Below are 26,319 nucleotides of genomic sequence, written 5' to 3' on the forward strand. Positions count from 1 at the left end.
GGCTGCTGCCTGGCCAGTGAGCTAGCTAGCTACATTTCAGTAATTATCCTCCTAAATGTGGTGGTCAGTGGATAAACTAACTATGAGTTTAATATATTTGCTGAAAACGAACTAGTCGTCAGTTACTATTGCTCATGGTGTTATCATGTCTAACCATTTGGCTATTGTAGCCTGTGTCCATGAGCTCCCGAGTCTAGCTAGCATTGTCGTTTGGTGTCCACGATTAGCTAACTGTTAGCTAGCTAGTTGGCTACTGCATGGCCAGTGTGAGCCAGCATGCTAGCTAGCCACATTTCAGTCAGTAGCTATCCTTCTAATTGCGGTGGTCACTGGATAAACTTGCTATGAGTTGAACATATTTAGGTAAAAACAAACTAGTAGCCAGGCCCGCCACATGGAGCGCGATGAGACAAGGAAATCCCGGCCGGCCAAACCCTCCCCTAACCCAGACGACGCTGAGCCAATTGTGCGCCGCCTCGTGGGTCTCCTGGTCACGGGCTGTGACACAGCCTGGGATTGAACCCAGGTCTGTAGTGATGCCTCAAGCACTTAGACCGCTGCACCACTCGGGAGGCCCCGGATTTAGTACTTAACAATTAAATTCACAACAAAATAAAAACAAAGTGGTAGCTAGGGCCTGCTAAAATTATGTGCAACAACGTCATTTGGGCCGCCATGACTTGATCAACTGCTTAGCCAACTTGTTGTAGCTAGCTTACTAACGTTAACATAGCTAGCTACTGACAAATAAACAGCTTGCCCTGAAGTTGTAGATATGCTGCCCCAAAATTAAGTTATCAGAAATCAGTCCGTAGATCAGCATGTTTCTTCGCAATCGTTACTAGCGTTGGAGTAAGACAGGAGGCTACTGACTCGCGACAGAAGAGGCAGCGCTAGCTGCTTCTTCAAAACTCATTCATTGTGATGACATAATGTTGCTAAAGTAGCTTGCTAGTTGCATTTGGTATTCAGCATTGAGTGTGTGCACTAGGTTAGCTTCCTATTCATTTCAAACGAAGTGACTGGCTTAGAGTTACATTAGCAAGCTAATGGACAAATTTAAGCTAGTTGTCGTGCACACTGTCAAACTCCAGAAATACTGCTCCGTCAAGCACCAAACTTCTGCGCTAGATGTAAAATTCATAAATTGAGTGACTAAGACTTCCTCAGCAAAAGAAAACAACTTCACAATCAATTACGGATGTATTTATTGATGTAGCTAGCAGTGTAGACCATTTCTCCCCTCTTGCTGCAGCTTTAGTTCACCTCGAAATAACGTAATGTTTTGTCACAAGTGCTTGTTTTGACATTTTTGGTGCTCATGCACTGTTGCTCCTACGGCACTAATCTCAAGTGGGTTCAGTTCGCTTAAACGTTTGCTCCGTTGCGGAACGGTTTGTACTAAATGCCACAAAGTCATAAACCCCGCCTATTTAAAAAATATATCTTCTTAAAATCAAAGTAATTAAATCAGATTTTAAACCTAACCCCTAACATTAACCCTAACTTTAACTACACTGCTAACCTTATGCCTAACCCTAACCTTAAATTATGTCATTCATTTTTTTGATACAGCCAACTTTGTGGCTGTGGTAAGTAGTGAAAACGCAACAACTCTTCAACCAATGAGGGCCTATCAATTAAGACAGTCTTAACCAATGACAAGCATGCATTCTTTTGATCACGCGCTGAACAAGTGCATGCAATTTAACAAATAGGCCGTGCACATACAACTCTGACGTGTGATTCTCATACGCAACAATGTGAAACCTAACTATTTTCCTAGGAACCCTGCCATGTACAGTATGAACTTCCCCCTGATCTAGGATCAGTTTAGCCTTTTAGATCAAAATGAATAAGATCACATGGATACAGGGGGGATGTGATACTAGACTCCATGGCCCCAGATTATTACATGTCAATCTTGTGAAACATCATCCCTATTACCATTATGCTGACAGACAGTACAGTAGGAAAAAACTGTTGTGAACTGTTTGATCTTTAGCCTAGTTATTATCTCCTAATGTCGGCCCCATGGGGACCCCTCATTACCCTCACGCCTCAACTTACACCCTGTTGTGTGTGCTACAAAAGAGCAACAATTACACCCTTTGCATTAGAGAGGAAATCCTACACTCTTAGAAAAAACCTAGAACCTAAAAAGGTTATTTGGCTGTTCCCATTGGAGAACCCTTTGAAGAACCCTTTTTGGTTCCAGGTAGAACTATTTTGGGTTCCATGTAGAACCCTCTGTGGAAAGGGTTCTACATGGAACGCAAAAGGTTTTGGAACCAAAAAGGAATTCTACCTGGAACCAGAAAGGGTTCTATCTGGAACCAAAAGTGGTTCTCCTATGGGGACAGCTGTATAACCCTTTTGTAGCCCTTTTTTCTAAGAGTGTAGAACCTCTCCATAGAACATAGAACATGTTCCATACCTCTTTGCTTACACCGTCATGTATGACCCAGGGTAAAACTCAGCTTGACTGAAAAACAGATCCCTTTACAGAGTTTATATGTGCATCACATTTTGAGTCCTAATTGTCTCAAAACCCCCCACCACTCCATTACTACATCTTTCTATCCAATAACCCCTCCCACCCCACCACTTCTCAATCTCTCCAACCCACACCATCCCTTCACCTCTCCATCCCTCCACCAATCCACCTCCACCTCCACCCCTCCATCCCACCCTATCCCTCCACCAATCCACCTCCACCCCTCCTCCCACCCTATCCCTCCACCAATCCACCTCCACCCCTCCATCCCACCCTATCCCTCCACCAATCCACCTCCACCCCTCCATCCCACCCTATCCCTCCACCAATCCACCTCCACCCCTCCATCCCACATCCTCCTTCCCTCCATCCTTAGGGCCAGGTTTAGAGTACTACAAAGGTGTTATTACCATAGACTACTTATCAGTGGTGTAACCCTAACCCCTAGCCTGGAGTGGGGCTGTCTGTCTGTCTGTCTTTCATCTAGAAGATTAAAGAGAAGTGAGAGGAGCGACTAAGGCCTAGATTGAATCAGATCAAGTGTTAACCGGCGATAGCCGACACCCGCATAGCTGATGTTTTGTCGTTGTCGGAGATGGAACGGTGTTGTGATCATTGTGACGAAGCCACACCCGTCCCACTTGCGTTAGATGTTTAGAACAAGAAAGTGTAGGCTATATAGAAATAATGACGCTCAAATTGAATTAGGATTTCTATCATCCTAATGGAGGTGTAGATTACATCTCACATTCCAGTGTTTGAACTTGTAAACAAGGCTGCATGGGATTTATGTTAATGTGACTCTGTGCAGCCAATGGCAATGCCCGCTTTAGGTATAATGCCAGGAGCCGCTTGTGGATTTGACAGCTCTAACACAGTTCCACCTCAGACACCGCCAAAACAACCGCTATGCGGATGTTGGCTAAAACAGATCTGATTGAATCAGGCCCTAATGTGTGTGTATAGTATGTGTGTGTGTGTGTGTGTGTATGTATGTGTAACCGGTGTGAAATGGCTAGCTAGTTAGCGGTGCACGCTAGTAGCATTTCAATCGGTGACGTCACTCGCTCTGAGACATTGAAGTAGTTGTTTCCCTTGCTCTGCAAGGGCCGCGGCTTTTGTGGAGCGACGGGTAACGGTGCTTCGAGGGTGACTGTTGTCGATGTGTGCAGAGGGTCCCTGGTTCAAGCCCAGGTAGGGGCGAGGAGAGGGACGGAAGCAACACTGTTACGTGTGTGTGTGTGTGTGTGTGTATGTATGTGTGTGTATGTAAACACTATATCCTCTTACTATTTATAAACTGCTGAGGGGAGAACGGCTCATAATAATGGCTGGAACGGAGCAAATGGAATGCACACCTGGAAACCATGTGTTTGATGCCATTCCGCTCCAGCCATTACCACGAGCCCGTCCTCCCCAATTAAAGTGCCACCAACCTCCTGTGACAGCAGCATAGCCTCAATGCCTACCCTATTGCAGCGCCTTCAGGGTCATACACTCCTGTGTCTGTCTGTGTCCTATCCACCCACAGCACATGTGACTACTCATGTATACCAACAGTGCATTAGAAACAAATTAAACTTATTTGTAGCCTATAGCACATTTCATACACAGACTGCAGCTCAAAGTGAAAACTGTTCTTAACTGTATGTGTGTGTGTCTCTCTCTCTCTCTGTGTGTGTGTGTGTGTGTGTGTGTGTGTGTGTGTGTGTGTGTGTGTGTGTGTGTGTGTGTGTGTGTGTGTGTGTGTGTGTGTGTGTGCATGTCTGTGTGTGTGTTAACAGTACATGTTACTGGACCTGCCACCTTGTAAACTGAAGAGATCCTCACCTAAGATATTCATTGAGTGTAACTCTATAAGAGGCTGTAGAGTCTGTGTTGCTATGGCTGTAGAGTATGTGTTGCTATGGCTGTAGAGTCTGTGTTGCTATTTCTGTAGAGTCTGTGTTGCTATGGCCAGCGGTCAGAGTCTGTAGAGTCTGTGTTGCTATGGCTGTAGAGTCTGTGTTGCTATGGTTAGCGGTCAGAGTCTGTAGAGTCTGTGTTGCTATGGCCAGCGGTCAGAGTCTGTACAGTCTGTGTTGCTATGGCCAGCGGTCAGAGTCTGTAGTGTCTGTGTTGCTATGGCTGTAGAGTCTGTGTTGTTATGGCCAGCGGTCAGAGTCTGTAGAGTCTGTGTTGCTATGGCTGTAGAGTCTGTGTTGCTATGGCCAGCGGACAGAGTCTGTAGAGTCTGTGTTGCTATGGACAGCAGTCACAGTCTGTAGAGTATGTGTTGCTATGGCCAGTGGTCAGAGTCTGTAGAGCAGGGGTGTCAAACGTACGGCCCGCGGGCCGGATCAGGCCCGCAAACGGGTTTAATCCGGCCCGCGAGATGATTTATAAGTATAAAAATGCGCTGCAATTTTTCAATAAAATAAACTGCTGTTCCAATTGCGTCCACTGGATGGCGCAATAGCAATTGTGTTAAGCAAGCAAACTGTTTATACCGGGGCAGAGCAAGTAGGTCAAGCACGTGAGCCAATGAGCTACTTTGTTTTGCCCGCGATATTTATTACGGCTTCTACTTTTAACATTATGTGCTTTGGCACCCTCATTGCCCCAATATGTCTCTGTCAAAAAAGAGAAAAGTGGACGCAGAGTGCAGAGTGTTCCAAGAAAAATGGTAATCCTATTTAATCACGGAATTGAATGGGAAAGCTGTATGTTTGGTGTGTTCAGAGCATGTTGCAGTGCTGAAAGAATATAACCTTCGTCGCCACTATGTGAGTCTTCATGCCGACAAATATGACAACTTTCAAGGACAGCGGAGATGAGAGAAGGTGAATGAACTGTTGGCGGGTCTGAAGAAACAGCAGTCTGTGTTTACTCACAGCCGAGACATCAGTGACGCTGCAGTGAAAGCTAGCTACCTCATTGCTAATGAAATCGCAGTGGCTTCAAAACCATTTAGTGAGGGTGAATTTGTAAAAACATGCATGATGAAGGCAGCGGAGATTGTGTGCCCTGAAAAGCGGCAGGCTTTTGCAAATATCAGCCTGACAAGAAACACAGTTGCAGACAGGATTTCCGATCTTTCAGTGGATTTGGACAGCCAGTTGAAGCAAAAAGTAAAGTCATTTATTGCGTTTTCGGTTGCAATTGATGAAAGCACGGACATTACAGATGTTGCACAACTGGCCATTTTTTCATCCACGGAGTTGATGACACATTGACCGTCACCGAGGAGTTCGTGGAGTTGGTGCCGATGACAGATACAACGACAGCAGCTGATATTTTTACCGCACTCGTCGGCGCGCTGGACAGGGTCGGAGTGGACTGGTCCCGCGCTGTCAGCCTGGCTACAGATGGTGCGCCCTCAATGATCGGGAAAAAAGCAGGCGTTGTGACAAAGTTCAGAGAGAAAGTGCAATCTGCAAATGGAGGGACGTGATTTTTTGACTTTTCACTGTATTTTGCACCAGGAGGCTTTGTGTTGCAAGTCATTAAAGATGGATAACGTCATGAAGGTGGTCATCCAAACTGTTAATTTCATCCGATCCAGAAGCCTGAATCACCATCAGTTTGACAGCCTTCTCAGAGAGAAAGACCACATCTATGGCCTGCCATACCACACTGAGGTAAGATGGTTAAGCCGAGGTGCTGTGCTGAGGCGTTTCTTTGATTTACGAGAAGAAATTGAACAGTTCATGGAAGAAAAGGGCAAACCAGTGTTAGAATTTCATTCCGCAGAATGGATGCCGGACCTTGCATTTATGGTGGATGTTACAGAGCACCTGAATAACTTGAACAAACAGCTGCAAGGGCGCAACAAAGTTGTCACGCAGTATTATGACAGCATACGTTCTTTCAAGTTGAAGCTGTCATTGTGGGAGACGCAACTTGCCGGTGGTGATGCAGCTCACTTCCCCTGTCTGAAAAATGTGTGCGCGACCCAACATGTGGCAGACATGAAGCGGTTCAAAGATAAAATAACTGGACTGTTACGGAGTTTGAGCAACGCTTTCAGATTTATGTTTATATGTTTTTATGTTGATGTGCTATTGTTTTTAATTGTTTTTATTTTATTTGTATATTTAACCTATTCTTGACTCTGTGGTTCTTGCACTTGTTTGGGGAACAGGATTTCATTATTGTTATCTACATTTCTGCCTGAGAAATGACACCCTGATATAGTTCTGTGATCTGTGATATACTTCTGTGAATCACTGAGGCATTGTGTGTTTGTGTGTTCTTTGTCCTCAGAACTTTCAAATAACTTGAGGTGTTTTATGATTAATAGTGATGTTGTGCTTTTGGACACTGTCCTCAGGCTCCAGCTTTATGTTTATATGTTTTTATGTTGATGTGCTATTGTTTTTAATTGTTTTTATTTTATTTGTATATTTAACCTATTCTTGACTCTGTGGTTCTTGCACTTGTTTGGGGAACAGGATTTCATTATTTTTATCTACATTTCTGCCTGAGAAATGACACCCTGATATAGTTCTGTGATCTGTGAAACAGTTCTGTTAATCACTGAGGCATTGTGTGTTTGTGTGTTCTTTTTCTTTAGAATTTTCAAATAAACTTGACGTGTTTTATGATTAATAGTGATGTTGTGCTTGTACTATTTTGGACACACTGTCCTCAGGCTCCAGCTTTATGTTGTATGTTGATCGTATTAAAACAAAGAAAACAATCTGAAGTTGTTGTTTTTAAGTTATATATACCATGATTTTTCCGGTCCGGCCCACTTGGGAATAGATTTTCCTCCATGTGGCCCCTGAGCTAAAATGAGTTTGACACCCCTGCTGTAGAGTCTGTGTTGCTATGGCCAGCAGGCAGAGACTGTAGTCTGTGTTGCTATGGCCAGCGGGCAGAGATTGTAGAGTCTGTGTTGCTATTGCCAGCGGTCAGAGATTGTAGAGTCTGTGTTGCTATTGCCAGCGGTCAGAGATTGTAGAGTCTGTGTTGCTATGGCCAGCAGGCAGAGACTGTAGTCTGTGTTGCTATGGCCAGCGGGCAGAGATTGTAGAGTCTGTGTTGCTATTGCCAGCGGTCAGAGATTGTAGAGTCTGTGTTGCTATTGCCAGCGGTCAGAGATTGTAGAGTCTGTGTTGCTATGGCCAGCAGGCAGAGACTGTAGTCTGTGTTGCTATGGCCAGCGGGCAGAGATTGTAGAGTCTGTGTTGCTATTGCCAGCGGTCAGAGATTGTAGAGTCTGTGTTGCTATTGCCAGCGGTCAGAGATTGTAGAGTCTGTGTTGCTATTGCCAGCGGTCAGAGATTGTAGAGTCGGTGTTGCTATTGCCAGCAGTCAGAGACTGTAGAGTCTGTGTTCCTATGGCCAGCGGTCAGAGCGTTCTTAAATGAAGCTCCACTAAATCAATTGTAAAAGATGAAAAGTTTTCCCTATCTTAACCAAACCTGGTCCACCCCATTTCCCCTCTGTAGACCCCAAATGTCAGAGAATGTCCTTGATTCTGAGTGCAGCTCCGTGTCTATCTGTGTCTGTCTGTATCTGTCTGTGTCTGTCTGTGTCTGTCTGTGTCTGTCTGTGTCTATCTGTGTCTATCTGTGTGTGTGTGTGTGTGTGTGTGTGTGTGTGTGTGTGTGTGTGTGTGTGTGTGTGTGTGTGTGTGTGTGTGTGTGTGTGTGTGTGTGTGTGTGTGTGTGTGTGTGTGTGTGTGTGTGTGTGTGTGCGTGTGTGTGTGTGTGTGTGTGTGTGTGTGTGTGTGTGTGTGTGTATCTGTGTCTCCTGTGTGGTCTGGCCCAATTAAATCCTCACACGGAATATTGAATGGCTGTTGCTAATTGCGGGCAGAAAACAAAGAGTCTGGTCCCCACAGATACTCCCCAACCGTACCCCCAAACCCCCCCCCAACACTTACCGTCCCTCACTTCCCCCATCCCCCTCTCCCACCACCCCCTGAAATCCCCATTGATCAAATCAAATTGTATTTGTCACATGAGCCGAATACAACGGGTGTAGACTTAACCATGAAATGCTTGCTTACGAGCCCGTCCCAAAGATGCAGAATTAAAACATTTTAATAAAAAAGAAAAATAGTAACACAAGAGGAATAAAATACACAAGAATGGAGCTATATACAGTGAGTACCAGTACCAGATCAATGTACATAGGTACAAGGTATTTGAGGTAGTAATGTACATGAAGGCAGGGTAAAGGGACTAGGCATCAGGATAGATAATAATAAGGTATTTGAGGTAGATATGTACATGAAGGCAGGGTAAAGGGACTAGGCATCAGGATAGATAATAATAATAAGGTATTTGAGGTAGATATGTACATGAAGGCAGGGTAAAGTGACAAGGCATCAGGATAGATAATAATAAGGTATTTGAGGTAGATATGTACATGAAGGCAGGGTAAAGTGACTAGGCATCAGGATAGATAATAATAAGGTATTTGAGGTAGATATGTACATGAAGGCAGGGTAAAGTGACTAGGCATCAGGATAGATAATAATAAGGTATTTGAGGTAGATATGTACATGAAGGCAGGGTAAAGGGACTAGGCATCAGGATAGATAATAATAAGGTATTTGAGGTAGATATGTACATGAAGGCAGGGTAAAGTGACTAGGCATCAGGATAGATAATAATAAGGTATTTGAGGTAGATATGTATATGAAGGCAGGGTAAAGTGACTAGGCATCAGGATAGATAATAATAATAAGGTATTTGAGGTAGATATGTACATGAAGGCAGGGGTAAAGTGACTAGGCATCAGGATAGATAATAATAAGGTATTTGAGGTAGATATGTATATGAAGGCAGGGTAAAGTGACTAGGCATCAGGATAGATAATAATAATAAGGTATTTGAGGTAGATATGTACATGAAGGCAGGGTAAAGTGACTAGGCATCAGGATAGATAATAATAAGGTATTTGAGGTAGATATGTACATGAAGGCAGGGTAAAGTGACTAGGCATCAGGATAGATAATAATAAGGTATTTGAGGTATATATGTACATGAAGGCAGGGTAAAGTGACTAGGCATCAGGATAGATAATAATAAGTTATTTGAGGTAGATATGTACATGAAGGCAGGGTAAAGTGACTAGGCATCAGGATAGATAATAATAAGGTATTTGAGGTAGATATGTACATGAAGGCTGGGTAAAGTGACTAGGCATCAGGATAGATAATAATAAGGTATTTGAGGTAGATATGTACATGAAGGCAGGGTAAAGTGACTAGGCATCAGGATAGATAATAATAAGGTATTTGAGGTAGATATGTATATGAAGGCAGGGTAAAGTGACTAGGCATCAGGATAGATAATAATAATAAGGTATTTGAGGTAGATATGTACATGAAGGCAGGGTAAAGTGACTAGGCATCAGGATAGATAATAATAAGGTATTTGAGGTAGATATGTATATGAAGGCAGGGTAAAGTGACTAGGCATCAGGATAGATAATAATAATAAGGTATTTGAGGTAGATATGTACATGAAGGCAGGGTAAAGTGACTAGGCATCAGGATAGATAATAATAAGGTATTTGAGGTAGATATGTACATGAAGGCAGGGTAAAGTGACTAGGCATCAGGATAGATAATAATAAGGTATTTGAGGTATATATGTACATGAAGGCAGGGTAAAGTGACTAGGCATCAGGATAGATAATAATAAGTTATTTGAGGTAGATATGTACATGAAGGCAGGGTAAAGTGACTAGGCATCAGGATAGATAATAATAAGGTATTTGAGGTAGATATGTACATGAAGGCTGGGTAAAGTGACTAGGCATCAGGATAGATAATAATAAGGTATTTGAGGTAGATATGTACATGAAGGCAGGGTAAAGTGACTAGGCATCAGGATAGATAATAATAAGATTAAATAAAGAACAGATAGCAGCATATAAAAGTGTATCAGTGAGTGTGTATATAGTGTGTGCATAGGGTCAGTGCAGATAATCCGGGTAATCATGAATTAACTATTTAGCAGTTTTATGGCTTGGGGGTAGAAGCTGTCTCGGAGCCTGTTGATCTGAGAGGATGTGATGATTGGTTAAATTGTTGGACACAAAAGTCTACACACCCAGTGGACCCCTTGGACTGTCGGTAATTGAAGAACATTTGTCTAAAATCTTTGAGGTGGATCTTGAACCTATAGCTTTTTAGCTCTATGGGGGGGTTAGGGTCAAGGTTAGGGAAGGACTCTGTCTGTCTTTCTCCAGTGTGTGTGTGTGTGTGTGTGTGTGTGTGTAGGTGTGTGTGTGTGTGTGTGTGTGTGTGTGTGTATTAGCTGTACCATGGTAGAGGTGGTTGGGTTTAGATTCAGGATTGTGGGAGTGTACTGCCTGTCTGTCTCTCCCCAGTGAGGGGGCCACCATCTGGGGTCTTTTTCTAGAGCAGGTGGGGTCAGCTGGCCCTGGTGGATCAGCCTCTTCTAGCCCCACCTGTCAAACATGGACACCATTTGTTCTTACTAGAAAGAAACCCTAGTCTACTGGTTATCCCAACCCAAACACCGGAGCCATGTATTTAGAGAGTTGGGACATTGAGGATTCTGCATTATGATGCATTTACATGACACTACAACATTCTATGGCAGCCATGTTAGCTCAACATTAACATTAAATGGAGAATATTTAAATAATGCTATCTAACTGTATGTCTAGAATTAGAACAAAATAAAACATTCTAAACGATCAGGGGTTCTGACACCTTTTCAGCTCGAGACCCAAATGAGAAATTGCCTGTCCTCCTGTGACCCAAATCATCCTTCAACGACCCAAATTAAGGATAAATAGTGTGTGATTATAGATGCATTCTCATAACTCGTCACCCACCTCTCACATGCCCAGGACCCACTTTGGGTCCCGACCCATAGTTTCAGAAACCCTGCTCTAACTATATGGCGCTGCCCCAACCGTCTTAGAATAATGTACCTTCTCTCATGTAGTTCCCTTTTCTCTGTCCCAAAATAAAGTATTTACCTTCACTACCTCTTTCTGTTTATAGATGTATCTCTCTGTCATTCTCCCTTTCTTTCCAACCCTCTCCAGGCAGGTGTGTGTGTGTGCGACGTACGTGTGTGTGTGTGTGTGGTGTGTGTGTGTGTGTGCGTGTGTGTGTATGTGTGTGGGTGGTTGGGAGTGTGATCTGGTCATTGCATGTTGTCAAATATTCACAGCCATTTGTTGTTCCCCCTAAATCAACCCACCACCTCAGCAGAGAGGATACCATAGGCACCATTCCAAAGCTTTGGATTTCTATTAAACTGCCAACTTGTCCTTAACACGTGGTGTTGTGTTATTTAACAGTGCTATACAGCAGATAGATATCTTTAGATGTGTGGGTGGGTTGTTGTTTTTTAAATAAAGATAGACACAGAGAGAATTGGATAGGGCTTGAGCTGGAGAGAGAGAGAGAGAGAGAGAGAGAGAGAGAGAGAGAGAGAGAGAGAGAGAGAGAGAGAGAGAGAGAGAGAGAGAGAGAGAGAGAGAGAGAGAGAGAGAGAGAGAGAGAGAGAGAGAGAGAGAGAGAGAGAGAGAGAGAGAGAGATCATGTCACAGAGGCATTGGTAAGAGCTCCACACACACACATAAACACATAACACAAACACACACAACACACACACACAGCACACACACACAGCACACACTAGGCACCTGGAAAAAACAAACCAGAGGACTAAATACACCCACTGTCCTTGTCTCTGTGCTTTGTTTTGTTTTGGTGGGGGAGGGGGGGGTTATTTGTTTACTTTCTGGGTCGGGGAGAGCACAACACACACTGATTTTCTTGTCAAAGAAAAAGGGAACGACATTTGACTACCCAAAGTAGCTGGGCAGGTACTGTCGCTACAGGACTTTTCTGACAAATACTGACCAACAGCAACCTTGACTCATGGACCCCTGACTAATGGAAGCCCTGACTAATGGAACCCCTGACTGATGGAACCCCTGACTCATAGAACCCCTGACTGATGGAACCCCTGACTCATGGAACCCCTGACTGATGGAACCCCTGACTCATGGAACCCCTGACTCATGGAACCCCTGACTGATGGAATCCCTGACTGATGGAACCCCTGACTCATGGAACCCCTGACTCATGGAATCCCTGACTGATGGAACCCCTGACTGATGGAACCCCTGACTCATGGAACCCCTGCCTCATGGAACCCCTGACTGATGGAATCCCTGACTGATGGAACCCCTGACTGATGGAACCCCTGACTCATGGAACCCCTGACTCATGGAATCCCTGACTGATGGAACCCCTGACTGATGGAACCCCTGACTCATGGAACCCCTGACTCATGGAACCCCTGACATACAGTGTGCTTGTATTGCAAACCATAATGACAAGGAAACCCTTGTAACCCTTTTATAACCTCTATATAGCCTGTTATAACCTCTATATAATTATTTATAACATGTTATATCCTTTGATATAAGTCCCAGTTTGTGCTATGTGGTAATTGTGCCATTGTATTGTATTGTTGTGTTTCAACCACCTCTTGTTTTGCATTTGCATTTGCATTAAACATTGAGTTCCAACATCAACCGTGTCCCTGAGGCGTATATGCCGCTGTGTTTGGCTATCCTGTTGTTTAGTAATAGCTCTATCAAACCCAGTGTTAGGGCCAAGGCTGGGACCCAAAAGTGTAAGCGTGTGTCTGTGTGTGCATGCGCGACCCAAAATCCACAGTGTATTTTTAATGATACCTTGATGGAAAAATCCAATCATATTGGTTTTTCATGGTTTCGACCCAACCCTGTGACTCTCTATGCTCTACCACATATGAACTGCTTGAGTACCATTGTCTCCCATTTAAATATGTAAAATAATGACAATCAGCTCTGGTAGCCTACACTCTTAGAAATAAAGGTGCTATCTAGAACCTTAAAGGGTTATTTTGCTGTCCCCATAGGAGAACCCTTTAAATAACCATTTTTGTTTGCATGTAGAACCATTTTGGGTTCCATGTAGAAACCTTTCTATAGAAGGTTCTAAATGGAACCCAAAAGGGTTCTACCTGGAACCAAAAAGGGTTCTACCTGGAACCTGAAATCCTATAGCGACAACCTTTTTTCTAAGAGTATATCGGTGAAGAGCGTTGGGCCAGTAACCAAAAGGTTGCTTGTTCGAATCAAGCCCCTTTTAGCTTCACTATTTCAGAAACCATCCACCCATCAAGCCCCTTTTAGCTTTACCATTTCAGAAACCATCCATCCACCCATCAAGCCCCTTTTAGTTTCACTATTTCAGAAAACATCCACCCATCAAGCTCCTTTGAGCTTCACCATTTCAGAAACCATCCACCCATCAAGCCCCGTTTAGTTTTACTATTTCAGAAACCATCCACCCATCAAGCCCCTTTTAGTTTCACCATTTCAGAAACCATCCACCCATCAAGCCGCTTTTAGCGTCACCATTTCAGACAAGGTTTAAAAAACATTTTTACCCAACTTAACGTTGATTCTTATAACCCACACAACATTCTACTGTGTTTGTGTGTTTGTATGTAAACACACTCTTAAACTTAGTTACTATGATTGATATATGTGGCTGTCTCACCTAGCTATCTTAACATGAAGGCACTAACTGTAATCACTCTAGATTATTAAAATGTTAATGTAAAATGTAAAGAAAGAAAGAAAGAAAATGATATATGTAAGCCTATACATGTGCCAGTTTTGGTCAATTAAGTTCCATGGATAGGCTATAAGTGCTTGGGGGGAAAATCTGTGTATGTTTGTGTGTTTGTACATTGTGGTGCGTAATAACACTCTCACGTTGTGTTGGCGTTTTGTTTGTTTGTTTGTGCCCCTGTAAAACACACACATCTCACCACCCCACCTTTATTTCTCTTGTTTTCTTTTCTTTTTTTTGTCCTTGTAAATTTCCGTAACTAACACAAAAAGTGAGCTCTTTTAATATATAGAAAGAGCCTAACATTCTGGCATGCACTTGTTGTTTTCGTTTTTTAAACTTGTTTCTTTTTAGCTAACAACATCTAACAAAGGCAAAATCTAAACAGAACAAAAATAACAAAAATAATCATAAAGAAACAATCAACAAAGACCTTCTGAAAACGTCAGTCTGTAGTGCTGAGATTCATTTTCTAACAATATGCACTACGGCCCTGTTAGTTACTTTCATCATTACTTCATCTCATAATATACTACTACAAAAATACTACTCAAATACTACTACATACATAAACAGCCTGGACTTAGGTTTACTGTTATCATCACAACGTTAGAATGACTTCACAATAGTTTCTATAGTTACACAAAGTTTCTGTGTTCCACGGCTGTTTTGTCTTTAACAATGTTGCAATATACACTTAATAAGGTTTATATGTTTGTAGATGTTAAAAAGTCCTTGGTTAAACTACTTATCCAGAGAATGGAGAGAAGGGGAGGTATGTTGAAATGCACACATTTTTTACAGTATTACTACTACTACAACAATATTATATAAACGCAAGCAAAATTCAAAATGATTTTTTTTTATCAGTAAATACTACTACTGCCACTTTTGTAGCCATCACTTTACGATTATACAGCATTTAAAAAATTGTATTCCATGTAAGTATATGGCTAGGTTTACACCGAAAAATCATTTTGTGAGTGTGTGTGTGAGGTGTGTTATTTAACATTAACTTCTACCTTTGTGTCCCATACCTAAGTCTATACGTTAATATCTATACAACGTTAATAATACTAGCTAACCTGCCTAGTTTTGACAACGTTAATAATACTAGCTAACCTGCCTAGTTTTGACAACGTTAATAATACTAGCTAACCTGCCTAGTTTTGACAACGTTAATAATACTAGCTAACCTGCCTAGTTTTGACAACGTTAATAATACTAGCTAACCTGCCTAGTTTTGACAACGTTAATAATACTAGCTAACCTGCCTAGTTTTGACAACGTTAATAATACTAGCTAACCTGCCTAGCTTTGACAACGTTAATAATACTAGCTAACCTGCCTAGTTTTGACAACGTTAATAATACTAGCTAACCTGCCTAGTTTTGACAATGTTAATAATACTAGCTAACCTGCCTAGCTTTGACAACTTTAAAATAATGCATAACTCGAACATTAGGTCAAAACAGGAACAAATACTGCCCTAGACAAAGTAAAAATAAAATACTAAAATCGTATTAATTAGTATCTTAAGTATTGTCTTAAGAGATGTTTCTTAAGTATTATGTTGAGTGTGTTTGGACTCTGTGTAAACCTAGCCACATGTTTCTGTGCCATACCAATCGTCACTCCCCAACATTCACACATTTTTGCATCCGAATTGGAGAAAAACAACACGTCTCATAGATCTCTCGTAGATGGTAACGTTTTTTTTTTAAGTATTGTATTTAAAATAGTTTTGCATCTCTCAGTCTCACAAAAAAATGTATCTTCTGAAAACTGAAAAATAATAATAATCAATAATCATAATAATAAATAAAAATAAAAAAACGTAATGGGGGTTTTTCAATCATTTTTTTCTCTCCAAATCACCGCTTGAGAATAAGCGGAGAAAGTTGGGTATAAAATAAAATATTACAACAAATAAAAAGACCAAGAAAAAAAAATGTATACATTTTTTCCAGATTTCCAACATACATTTGAATGGCATGATCACTGTATTTACCACCTCGACAGACACACAGCTGTGAATCCAATAAGAAGTCTCACTAAAATGATTTTAAAACTGTAGAGTTATGAGACTAATAAATATATATCCTGTCTTTTATCACACAGGATCCTGTAATTTTAGCATATATTGATCAGTATAACCTGATTATAGGTTATAACCTGTTATAACTGTGAGTCAATGACATATAGGCTTCAACGCACAATATATTTCGTACTGTACTGTGCGTCTGTATATAATCGTGAAACTCTAGGGGACACTCGACAGCTGCAGCCATATCAAGGAAAAAGGGCTAAATGAAAACACCGGAACCATAACCTTTGCTCTATGACCTTTGACCTTGGTGGTTCCGAGCAGGGGTCAAGGTCTGGGCATTTTCTATATAAGGTATGTATGTTTATTCAGACATTGGTCATTTAGTTGGACCCATATAGTGAAAGCTTGGCAAGGTAAGTGTGAATATTTTTTGTTGTTGAAAATTTAAAACAATCATGAACAACAGTGGCCATGTATTTGACCTAAGCTGTCTGTTTGTTTAATTTGTTTATCTGGCGTCTCCAGATATATCTAATCTCAAAATCTCAAAATCTCTCTAATTATTGTTAAATCTGTTTCAGGCACAGCAGTTATTGGAATAATTCCATTTCTGTACAGGTACATTTACGAGGATTTGTATAGTATGTCGTACAGAGAAGCTGTGTTTGGACCTTGTTATCATAGATCATCAAAGCTGATTCTGATAACAATAGTATATAGATTGACAGATGGGACTTTGTTGCGTTGCCTGGGAGACCATCTGAGAAGTCTTTGGTAGGACTTTAACTGACGTTTAGACCCAAAACACCCCAGTGTTCAGGTGGATTCCACCTAATAAGGGGAATAATATCATATAATGCTGTTTCTTTTCTTTACATATTTGGATGTGAAAAAGAAAGAAATAAGGAAAAGGAGTAAGAGTTTTCACTCAACAACACCTGAGGAATGAATGTGGTGGTGGACTATTTGATCACAAAGCTCTAAAGCCTTTGAATTGAATTGAATGAATTTGTAAGTCGCTCTGGATAAGAGCATCTGCTAAATGACTTAAATGTAAATGTAAATGTAAATGAGAACTCACTGAATGACCATGTCTGGTGTTACACAGAAATCTGTCCCCCCCTTCCACATCTGGTGTTACAGAAAAATAATTCCCCCTTAAAATGTTTTCAGAACTTGGGTGTGGAGACGCAACCGGAAACTGTGTTTTAGTGTTTGTTTTTATCTTGCATATAGCATCTAAAACCTCTGTTCAAACGTACAAAATTACAATGTGACCAGGCCACATATATTTCTGTACTGTATATGCAGGACAGTCAGATGATATTTTGGGTTGGATAACATGCACGTAGCACACGGTTAGCACGATTAGCTATCACAACACAGAGGCTATACTGTGTGCATGGTAACAGATAGATAGGGTAGAAGGTCCAGTTGCGTTTCTCACCCATAGAAATAGAATTCCTAGAACGGCCATCCCCATTCAAATCAATGGTAACAGCGGCCATGTTTCTATTCCTATGGTTTCTACCACTCTCATGTTCCTTACAGTATTTATCATCAACAGTAATATAAGAGATAATTGCACAAAGGCACAAATACAGTAGTTGTTCACAGAAGAGGCAACGGCATGTTGCAGTATGGCCAAGTAGTAAGATTAGATTTGGGTTTTTTCACTGTTTTTCCCCCCTAGTTTTTCCCCTAAGCAGGACATTAAGAAGAACAGACTTAAAAAGCTTGTACCCACTGATTAATTCCAGTTGCCTTTTCAGTTTTGTTTTGTCTTTTCAGATTTGTTTACAGTTTGTTTTGATGGTGGTTTTAGTTTAATTTATAATTTGGCAAAGACTTTACATTTGCTAGTAGTCAGGCAATCAAGGGTTCATTGGTGCTTTTCTTTTTAATTCCTTTCCCAGGTTCAGACAAAATGGAGGTACAAAATTATCCTAATCTTTGTCATAGATTAAGATTTATCTTAACTGAACCTTTAGTTGAATACAGAGGGTTCAGAGGAGGAGAAAAAACAAATAAATGAATGGATGAAAAACTGAGAAGAAAAGGAAATATAAATTCAACGCCGCTTTCTCAAGTCGACAAGGCCATAACAAAACATGCATTAGGGTCGGTGCTTTTATTCATTTAGAAAATATAGAAAAACAGGATTATGAAAAATTCCACTTTTGTTACAGTATATGTGTGTTAAATGTGCAAGCATGTGTATGTCTGTGTGTTACATATGTTGCAAGTGCGTGTGCGTGTGTGTGTGTGTGTGTGTGTGTGTGTGTGTGTGTGTGTGTGTACATCTACATTACTCGTGGCTACTCGATCCCAATGACTGCACGAGACAGCTGTTTGAATCCATTCCAAGCTAAGCCATAATTGAACCATTAATGACAATTTTCATGCCATTATACCCTCAAAACAGACTCCATTCCAACAACCAAAGTGAGTCCCAAATAGCACCCTATTCGCTATATAGTGCACTACTTTTAACCAGAGCTTTATGGGCCCTGGTCAAAAGTAGTGCACTACATAGGGAATAGGGTGCTATTCAGGACGCAGTCGTAGATCCTTATTGAACACTCAGCCAAAACCACATCCAGCAGCAACAGCTTCCAACAGCCATAAAACTAGACAGTACTGTAGGTACCCACAACAAGCATCTGAAAAACTCTCTCTCTCTTTTTCCTAACCCCTCCCCCTCCCCCTTCCCCTCCCCCTTCCCCTCCCCCTTCCCCTCCCCCTCCCCCTTCCCCTCCCCTCCCCCCCTCCCCTTCCCCTTCCCCTCCCCCCTTCCCCCTCCCCCTCCCCCTCCCCCCTTCCCCTCCCCCTTCCCCTTCCCCTCCCTCCCCTCCCCCTTCCCCCCCCCCCTCCCCCTCCCCTCCCCCCTTCCCCCTGTTCTCTCTTTAGCAGAGTTGTTGTCCCAAACGTCACCCTATTCCCTATGGGCCCTAGTCAAACTTAGTACCCTACATAGGTAATATGGTACCATTTGTGACACAGCCAGAGTCTTTCCATTCACAAGCAGCTGAGAAATCTGTCTGAAAAGGGTCTCTGTCTCTCTCCCTGTGCAACCAGACACTGTGACACATCGACAGATTAGACACACACAGACGCAGCCACGTAGGCACGCACCCACACACACCCGCACACACACACACACACACCCACACGCACGCATCCACACACACACACACACACACACCCACACACACCCACACACACCCAAAGGGGAGAAAGTCCAGCTGAAACTCTAGCTAGCTGTCGTCGTAGCCTCTTAAATGTCACTGGGTAAGCAGCAAGCAGTTTAGGAGAGGAATAGACTCTCATGCCTGTGTGTGTGTGTGTGTGTGTGTGTGTGTGTGTGTGTGTGTGTGTGTGTGTGTGTGTGTGTGTGTGTGTGTGTGTGTGTGTGTGTGTGTGTGTGTGTGTGTGTGTGTGTGTGTGTGTGTGTGTGTGTGTGTGTGTGTGTGTGTGTGTGGTGTGTGTGTGTGTGTGTGTGTGTGTGTGTGTGTGTGTGTGTGTGTGTGTGAGTGAGTGTGTGTGTGTGTGTGTGTTTAAGGGGCCTTACTGTATCATGTATCCTAATATCAGCAGGTGATGGGCCTTCAACTCTATCTCATGTGGAGTTAGTCTATAGATATAAATACAAACCTTGCTGGCTCTCACCATACAGGATTAAACAATAAGCCAACTGTATTTTAGCTTGGAAAGGACACTGAGTGTGCGTCCCAAATGGCACCCTAATCCCTATATAGTGCACTACTTATGACCCCCATAGGGCTCTAGTCAAGAGTGCACTATGTAGGGAATAGCTTGTCATTCTGGACACAGCCTCAGTCTGCAGACAGAACAGCACAGCGCTCAGCACAGGAAATCAGCTTTAACTTCACTTCCTGGCTCTCTAGCTACCCTGGACAGCAGATGTAAACACTCGTGACAATCTATCACTCACACCACTGACACTGACTCTAGACCAGGGCTCTCCAACGCTGTTCCTGGAGAGATACCGTCCTCAAGGTTTTCACTCCAACCGTAAACCAGCACACCTGATTCTAATAATTAGCTGGTTAATAAGCTGAATCAGGTTAGTTACAACTGGGTTTGAAACTAAAAGCTACAGGAGGGTAGCTCTCCAGGAACAGGGTTGGAGAGCTCTGCCCTAGACACTACAAGGGTACATAGTGTGGATATATAAAAATGTATTAGGTATAAATAGTTTGACCGGCCTGGTCCTCTGTTGTCATTCACAGCTCCCTCTCTGTTGCTATCTCTGTCTCCCCCACATTTATGTCTGAACTTTTACCCACATACATGTGGGTAAAAGTTCAGACTCTACCGTGTGGAGCTTCATAGAGTGGTTATAAAGCATCTTAGTGTGGCTACAAAGCTTTGTATAATTTGTTCAGGGTTCTGTAACCTACTGTAACCATCGTCCTCTGGTTTTGCCTCTTAGGTAATGCAATAAGAGACAGAGAGACTCCTGTTTCTCAACCCTCATCTCCTCCTCTACAACACCCACACCATCCCTCCTTCCCTCTCTCCTTCCCCCATCCCCCTCTTCTTTATGACCTCCAGCTCCCTCCTGTCCCCCGTCTGTCTTCGCGACCAGGCCACGAAAATAAAGTGAAAAGCCATTTCGTAACTGAGGGATGAGGGTTTCCGTTTAATCTCTCCTTCTCCACCACCAAGCATAGCCATAGCTACCACTAGGATTAGCCACTATAATGGTCCTGAGATCAGTATGTGCTTAAGCCAACTTTCTCTGACTATCATAGAAAGAGGAGTTGGCTAAAACACAAACAGATCTGGGATCCGGCTATGTTATCAATACAAGCTCTACTCTGAACATCCTCCCATCTGTTTCAACCACATCACCATGGCACCTGTCATGCTTCCTGTCAGACAAAATGAAACAGATCTGGGATCAGGCTATGTTATCAATACAAGCTCTTCTCTGAACATCCTCCCCTCTGTTTCAACCATGTCACCATGGCACCTGTCATGTTTCCTGCCAGACAAAATGCTAACAACTGTAACAACTCTCTGATTCATCTACTTCATCTCAGCTCAGGCTTTTTATAATCCTGTCAGTGTGTCCGCATTCAAAATGACCAAATATAGATTTAAAGAGATTAAATGTTGAGACGGTTTTAAGAACAAGGTGAAAAGCGGTGAGGAATTTAAATGAAAAAATGGGATGGGTGGAAAAATACAAGGTATATAAGAGGAAATAATTAGTATAAAAAAAAGGAAAACCACCCCCCGCATACATTTGTACAATTAGAGAACACACAGTCACAGCTAGATGTTAACCAGCCATCAAATGAAGTACGGTTTGTACATCAAACTTGATCGATAACGTCTTAATTAATAAAACATAATTTTTTGGGGGAAAATAGCATTTTTATGTTTAATCAGCCAATATAGAATTAAGCATGCAAACAGATTCATAACGATAAATTATTAACTAATAGCGGCGATCTAATCTTTGCTTTTAGTCACGTAACCGTGGCAACCATAACGGTGTCTGATTAACGGTGGCTGATTAACATTGACGATGACAGCGCGACAGAACACATCAGTCGTTCAGTTGAACTATGAACGACGGATGTTACATCCTTTCGGTTTCACTGGCTGCCCTCCCCGCCATTATCACAGCAGCAGAGAGCCAATGAATCGGCTGAACGAAGCACTTACTTTACCGTCCTCAGACCGAGATCCGACTCAATGGTAGCACAGTACAGTAACAGTAACCACATTGTGTTAAGAACCCCTAATCAAGGGAGAGCTATAGTATTAAGAATCCTCCTCCTGGTTTACCACATAGTCATACAGTAGCTTACAAAGTGCATGTCACATACTAATAAACAGTGCTTTAGGAAACCATTAAAGATAGACCATGTCCATCATATCTATTCCCAAGGCTGTTGGTTTGACACCATTCATTCTCTCGGCTGTGTTTGTGTGGGCTTGGGGACAAAGGAGGAAGGAGAGTTTATATTTTAGAACAGTGGATGACTTGTACTGCTACATAATCTTTTAAGAGTGCCCGGAATTATTTTAATTCTGGAATGAGTCTGGAATTATCAGATTTGGAGCACTCTATAACCAATCAAATCTCTTTGGATCTCTACCAAACATTCTCCTTTGAGTTTTCCCTCAAACACACAATAAAACATACCCTTAGGAACCATCAAAGAAGTACCAAGACAAAAACACACCTACTGCATCTTATTTCAACATTCACATCCCCCTGAAATACTGTGCATATATCTGTATGTCAAATATATACATATACAGTATAGAAATATACCAGGTGACAGTGACAAACCACCAATTCACCAGACAACCATTAAGATAAAACCATAATGTATAGTCCGTATGAAGATGGAGAATAGCGGGGATATATAGTCTTTACTGGATGGGTATGTTGCGGACTGAGGCAGTTTGTACGACAACAACCTTGTCCCTATCGTAGTAGTGGATACAACATTGATTAGAACATGTTGTTGAGTGGGCAAATAGTGGGCATTTGGGCAATAGATTCCAAGGGCGTGGTGAGGCTGTGGGAGTAATCTTTGGGAAGGTGGAATTTCCTTTTGTGTGGATTTGATGCATGTCTGTGTGCATCATATCAGAGATTGTATGTTTACCTGGAGTGTTCACCCTCCAACCAAACACCCTCCAACCTGTCGTATCCCTGGACGTGCTGCAGTCTACTGGTATCCATTCTAGCCATATGGTCTTGTAAAGCCATTGGATCAGTCGGTCTGTGGACTCTGCAGGGTATATTGGCAGTCATACAATACAACACTGTCTGTGACCATGCAAAGTCCACCACTACCACCACCACCACCGTGACACTGCGGAATTATAAGACCACACTCCTCACTCGCACTCAGATGCTTTTAACAACTGAAAGCTCCATCTTTACCATGGCGAGATATGGAGAACAGGGAGGAACAGTAGAACTGCTTTCCATTTGCCAATCGTGCAGACAGAAAGACCATTCCGACACATATATTGGGTGTGGACTGGACTGGAGATTTTAAAATGTTAAACAGGGATATACTATTCTGTCTTATCAGAGAGCCAAATTAGTTCCTATTCTCCCAGCTCAGTGACCTTTTTGTAAATACACTGAGCTCTATTCATTAAATGTCCAACCACCACCAAGGTCAATTCAAAACGATTACTCTCTTCTGAATTGTTCAAACCAGCTTTTTTTTTATTAAAAGGGACAAATTTAACTAGGCGGTTTTCTGTATATGTTATGAACAATAAGTTAAGTAATTCTTCATGTTAAGTTTATAACATGAGTTTATAACACTACCCCATCATCTGATCTCCTGGGCACACACCAGCAGCAGGAAAGCAAGCAGCAAGCTCTCCAAGACCATTTACATACACCAGCTGGTCGGCATGGATATGACAGTACATCCAGGGATCCTTAGCTTTGACCAGCCAAGAGTTTTACATAACCTACATAGTGTTGTTTTAAACTCAGTGGCTTTTAATTGGTCTTTAATCTATTCATGAAGAGGGAGGGAAAGAGAGAGGGGTTGTACGTGCTTGTGAGGAAAAGCTCCACCTTCCCATATTATGGAGAATTTCTTAGAAATGATTTGATTGGGGGTTTCATGTGGGGTTTTGTATGTTGTGTAGGGGAATGCCTTTAGAGACAAGGGTGGGGTGGGGTAGGAATGCTTGTGTACTGCTTCTGCTCTTCACCACTGGAGTCAGGTCACTCACATCTTCATCTTAATCTTTGTCTTCCTCACGACTCGCCACCACAGCAAAAAAGGGGGGTCAGTCCAGGTTTGCTTCTTCGATCGGTGAAAAAAGTAGGAAGTGCTTCTAAGAGAACTGAGGAAATCATCGTCAGCCTTGACGAATTATTGTTTTGTTGTCGTTTTGACGAATATGGAATCCGGTATATAATTTGCTTCATTCTTCATTCCACTTTCTCCAGGCATCTCGTCCATTGTCCGATATCGATCCAGTCCTAAATCCTTAATTTATCATAAGTGATTGTGTTCATCCTTTAGAGTCACAGAAAGACAGACAGACCACGGATCAGTCTACCAAAAAAATGTAAAGCTATTCTCTTCCTCCGTCCATTTCATCCTTTACAACAAGGTCCCTTTTACAACGAGGGCAGGTTGGAGTCAATGAAGTGGCCAGTAACTGATCTGTAGTGGTTTTAGTCTAATGTTGGGGGTTGCAATGTAGGCTTGTTCAGTGCTATGTCATGTCAAGAGCATCATGTCTTAAAAGGAACGTTCAAGAGCCAAAAGCTTATAAAGCTTCTTAGAGAGGCTACGAAGCTTAGTAGAGTGGTTATGAAACCTTCGAGCGCAAAGGGTGTCCCATTTGTTTAGCTGAGCTCTGACCAAGTGCCAAAGCTTATGAAGCTTCTTAGGGTGGCTATGGAGCTCTGTAGAGGGGTTATGAAGCATCTTAGAGTGGCTACGAAGCTTAGAATGGTTTCAGAGGGCTGTTTCACAGCATGTCTGATGACTGAGTCTATGTTGATGAGGGACTAGGATTCAATCTTTACAAAGGTCGTCAGCTAATATTTGCGATGGCGACATTTACCGTTGAAATATTTCTCTAGCTACTGAACAATGTCGTTAATGTTAAGTCAATAATAACTATATTAGTTAAATTGTTTTAGTCTTTGTGGTATACTGTAACGTAAGTACAGCTCCCCTTTTCACACTATTAGCAATGTACTATAGAGTAAGCTTAGATTGAACATTAAGTATTAGAAAGCCTCCAGAAAGCTTCTACTGATAATATATTACCTCTTTAGATACTACGGTTGCATTCAAGTACACAAGGAAAAGTAATAATAAATTAGCAATAATGATCAAGTGCTTAAAAATATAAAAACCAAAAACAACTGAGCAATTGTTTTAAAAAAATGACATTGTTTTAAAAGCAAACTGGCCATGTTTTAGTGTTATAAGCTAAGTGTAATTATAGCTGTTCCGTTTCAGCCATTTTGTGTGAATTATAAGCGTGCAAATGCTCTGTAAGATTCACTGAAGGGCTATTGTTTGTTCGACAGTATTTTGGGATTTGGTGTTAGATAGAATAGGTCCATAAGGATTTCTACCGTTACCATGGGAGTGATGCGTTCTAAATCAATTATATTCTGTTATTTCTAAAAGTTAACCGACTCCTCTCCTCCTCACGTCATCACTTGCACTTTAGCACAACTGCCCATATGGTTTAATAAAGTGCCTCAAGAGTTGTGCAGACTAATTTGCAATTCAGAATGTGTACATATTTATACTTTATATTTACATAAAAAGGATTGAAAGGCATGATATACTTCAAGCTAGCTTGCATTTGTCTTTTTTTCTTTTTTAAAGGAATAACATTAGCATCCTGTTGTTAAGAGTTAGATTTGTGTAAATGACTGAATGGTAAAAAACTGTGCGAAACTAATTCAAACTAATTAGTCAAAAGTATTTCATGTAACTGCCTTTTTTTCGTAAAATATCTTTGTTAGCGGTAGTGTTCGAATCAAACATATTGCAAATATGATGCAGCTTCTGAGGTGTTTTGCTATAGTTGCTTAGGGAAGTTGTTGCCAATCATTCCGAAGTTTCTTGGGGAACTTTTCCATTACATTTTCTAAAGAGAATGCGGTTCGTTCGTTCATTGGGTCTCTGGTTTCTTCCTCCATCTTGCCTCTCCTCTTCCTCGTTCCTCTTACTCTGGCTACACGATATCCGACTCGACCACGCACTGCTCCGTGTATTCCTTCACCAGCTCCACATTCAGTGTCTGGCAACAGAATTCGGCCATGGGTTTCCACATGGGAGGATCCAGGAACATCTGGCACATGACGTGCCCCTTCAGGGTGGTGGCGTGGCGCCTCAGGTGACTCAGGAACTGCTGGAGCACCAGGCCTATGTCCTTGCCAAACACGTCGATGTTGAGGTAGTATGTGTCCGTCCCAACTCCGCGAGGACCTCCGGGCACCCAGAAGGGGTGGGTGCACAGGCTGACCACGGCAGGGGTGTAACGGTCGTCCACCATCCAGTCGATGTCCTTGAATGAATAAATTAATCCATTTTATTTGAGAAATTTGAAATTCGTATAGAGCTGCCTCAGCCATGGGAGTACAACAATACA

The 26,319-nt window shown here is 42.1% G+C and overlaps 1 protein-coding gene across 1 annotated transcript in view; it reads right to left on the minus strand.

The window, feature by feature from the left end:
- Positions 1 to 20,709: 20,709 nt before the first annotated feature.
- The window catches only part of LOC121554153 (histidine N-acetyltransferase), a 33,022-nt gene continuing 27,412 nt past the window's right edge, over positions 20,710 to 26,319 (minus strand). Inside the window, exon 5 of the mRNA XM_041867617.2 lies at positions 20,710 to 26,235. Within this exon, the coding sequence (XP_041723551.1) occupies positions 25,903 to 26,235 (333 nt within the window). The 3' untranslated portion in view covers positions 20,710 to 25,902. The remainder of the gene's footprint in view (positions 26,236 to 26,319) is intronic.

The sequence above is a fragment of the Coregonus clupeaformis genome, chromosome 39, assembly GCF_020615455.1.
Source record: "Coregonus clupeaformis isolate EN_2021a chromosome 39, ASM2061545v1, whole genome shotgun sequence".
Lineage (NCBI taxonomy): Eukaryota > Metazoa > Chordata > Actinopteri > Salmoniformes > Salmonidae > Coregonus > Coregonus clupeaformis.